This window comes from Adiantum capillus-veneris, chromosome 11, assembly GCF_014529385.1.
Source record: "Adiantum capillus-veneris isolate H3 chromosome 11, ASM1452938v2, whole genome shotgun sequence".
NCBI lineage: Eukaryota > Viridiplantae > Streptophyta > Polypodiopsida > Polypodiales > Pteridaceae > Adiantum > Adiantum capillus-veneris.
In genome coordinates this window covers 4,237,782-4,239,326 of record NC_140941.1, presented here as the reverse complement: position 1 = coordinate 4,239,326, position 1,545 = coordinate 4,237,782, and the positions used below count along the sequence as shown (strand labels likewise).

The following is a 1,545-nucleotide window of genomic DNA, read 5'->3' as shown; positions in this document are numbered from 1 at the left end:
TATTTGCGAACAGTGGTTCGTATCCAATAGAAAGGTCAAGGAGGAAAGTGTATATTATCGAATTGAGCTGTCAGCACGTCAACTCAAGTCTGAGAGTGCAGGAACGGACATGGTGTGCAAGAGGCAAAAGGAGCGAGAAGGACATAAAGGGGGAGCCCCTGTTGGGGATGCAAGCGCAAGGTGGGTGCAGAAGGGGAGGGCATTAAATGGAGGGTGCACTAGAAGGGGAAGGGGAGGGCATGTGGAAAGTGTGGGAGACTTATTACAAAAGCGGGAGACAGCAGGCAGCCGCTGAAGGCTGGAGCGACAAAAAGAAGCAGTGGCCAACAAGGCGTGTACTGCAGATACTCGTCTTGGCAGCTCTGGACGTGGCAACCCTACTCTGGCCACCCCGCAGCTACACAATATAGACAAGAAGTGTATGTTGTGCCGAGGAAGCTTAAAGAGAGAGAGTCTGAGTCTGTATAGAGAGAGAGAGAGAGAGAGAGAGAGAGAGAGAGAGAGAGAGAGAGAGAGATGCGCTGAACAACAGTACCGTGTACGATGACGTCAGCCTGCGAGCAGAGAAAGAAGATAGCTAGATTAGCAGATCATCATCAGTCGAAGACACAGCTGCCCATCATCCGCGTCATCCACATCGACAGCCCTGTGTTCGTTCACACAGACGTCGCCAACTTCCGTGCCACCGTGCAAAGCCTCACAAGCAGCCCCACCCTTCTTAAGGCCGCGCCCGCCCACGCCGCCTCCCAGCACCCTGGTGGGGACCCCGGGTTATACATTAGGTGCACTCCCATGGCGGCTGATCCCACCAACCCACATTTTTCCCACCATTTGAGCACCAACCCACAAAGCAACTATGCAACTCAGCCGAAGGGCTTCAACGATGGTGACATCCTTGCTGGGTTAATATCCGAGGAGCCTCTACCAGACCTCTCCATGCTTCCTCCAGCCTTGCACCTTCAATCAATCGATGAATGCATGAACTACTAGAATAGTTTGCTTGTGACTTTTCCTCCACACCCTGATATCCACTGATTCGATTTAGCACTTCCTACTGTTGCTACTATATACATGTACATGCATCATACTCGCAACACGTCTTTTTGGTTGGATAGGGTTTGTATAACTAACGAACCCATTTGTACGATATGCACAAATGAAGGCAATATTTACGCCCATATGCCTCATGCCATGACAAAACTTAGGTCTATAAAGGGACAATCTACATTAGAGCCGCTCCATAAAAGTAAAGGGTCCTTCACCTAAAATGTAGCACAAAAGTTTTAGGGGGTCCTTCTACCACCCCCTACATTTCAAAAACGCTATTAGAACTTGCTATAGGAGGTTAACAAGTCAGAAGTGAGGGTGTGCTCTAAAATTCCTTGCACAATCCACTGGAAAACCTATTTTTAAAGGGCATATGGGCACACAATGAGATTTTGAAAGGGCCCTTCAAACTTTAGAGGGCCCTTTTTTAAATTGTTGTTTTAATGGGTGTATGGGGGAGCCCTCATTGATTATTCTACCAATAGCTTACACTATCCA

General features: G+C 48.5%; 1 protein-coding gene across 1 annotated transcript; it reads left to right on the top strand.

Moving 5' to 3' along the window:
* Positions 1 to 344: 344 nt before the first annotated feature.
* On the top strand, positions 345 to 1,336 carry LOC147446827 (uncharacterized). Its single transcript, XM_086524191.1, has one exon. The coding sequence runs from the start codon at positions 544 to 546 to the stop codon at positions 988 to 990; it is 447 nt and encodes a 148-aa protein (XP_086380317.1). The 5' UTR covers positions 345 to 543; the 3' UTR covers positions 991 to 1,336.
* The last annotated feature ends 209 nt before the right edge of the window (positions 1,337 to 1,545 follow it).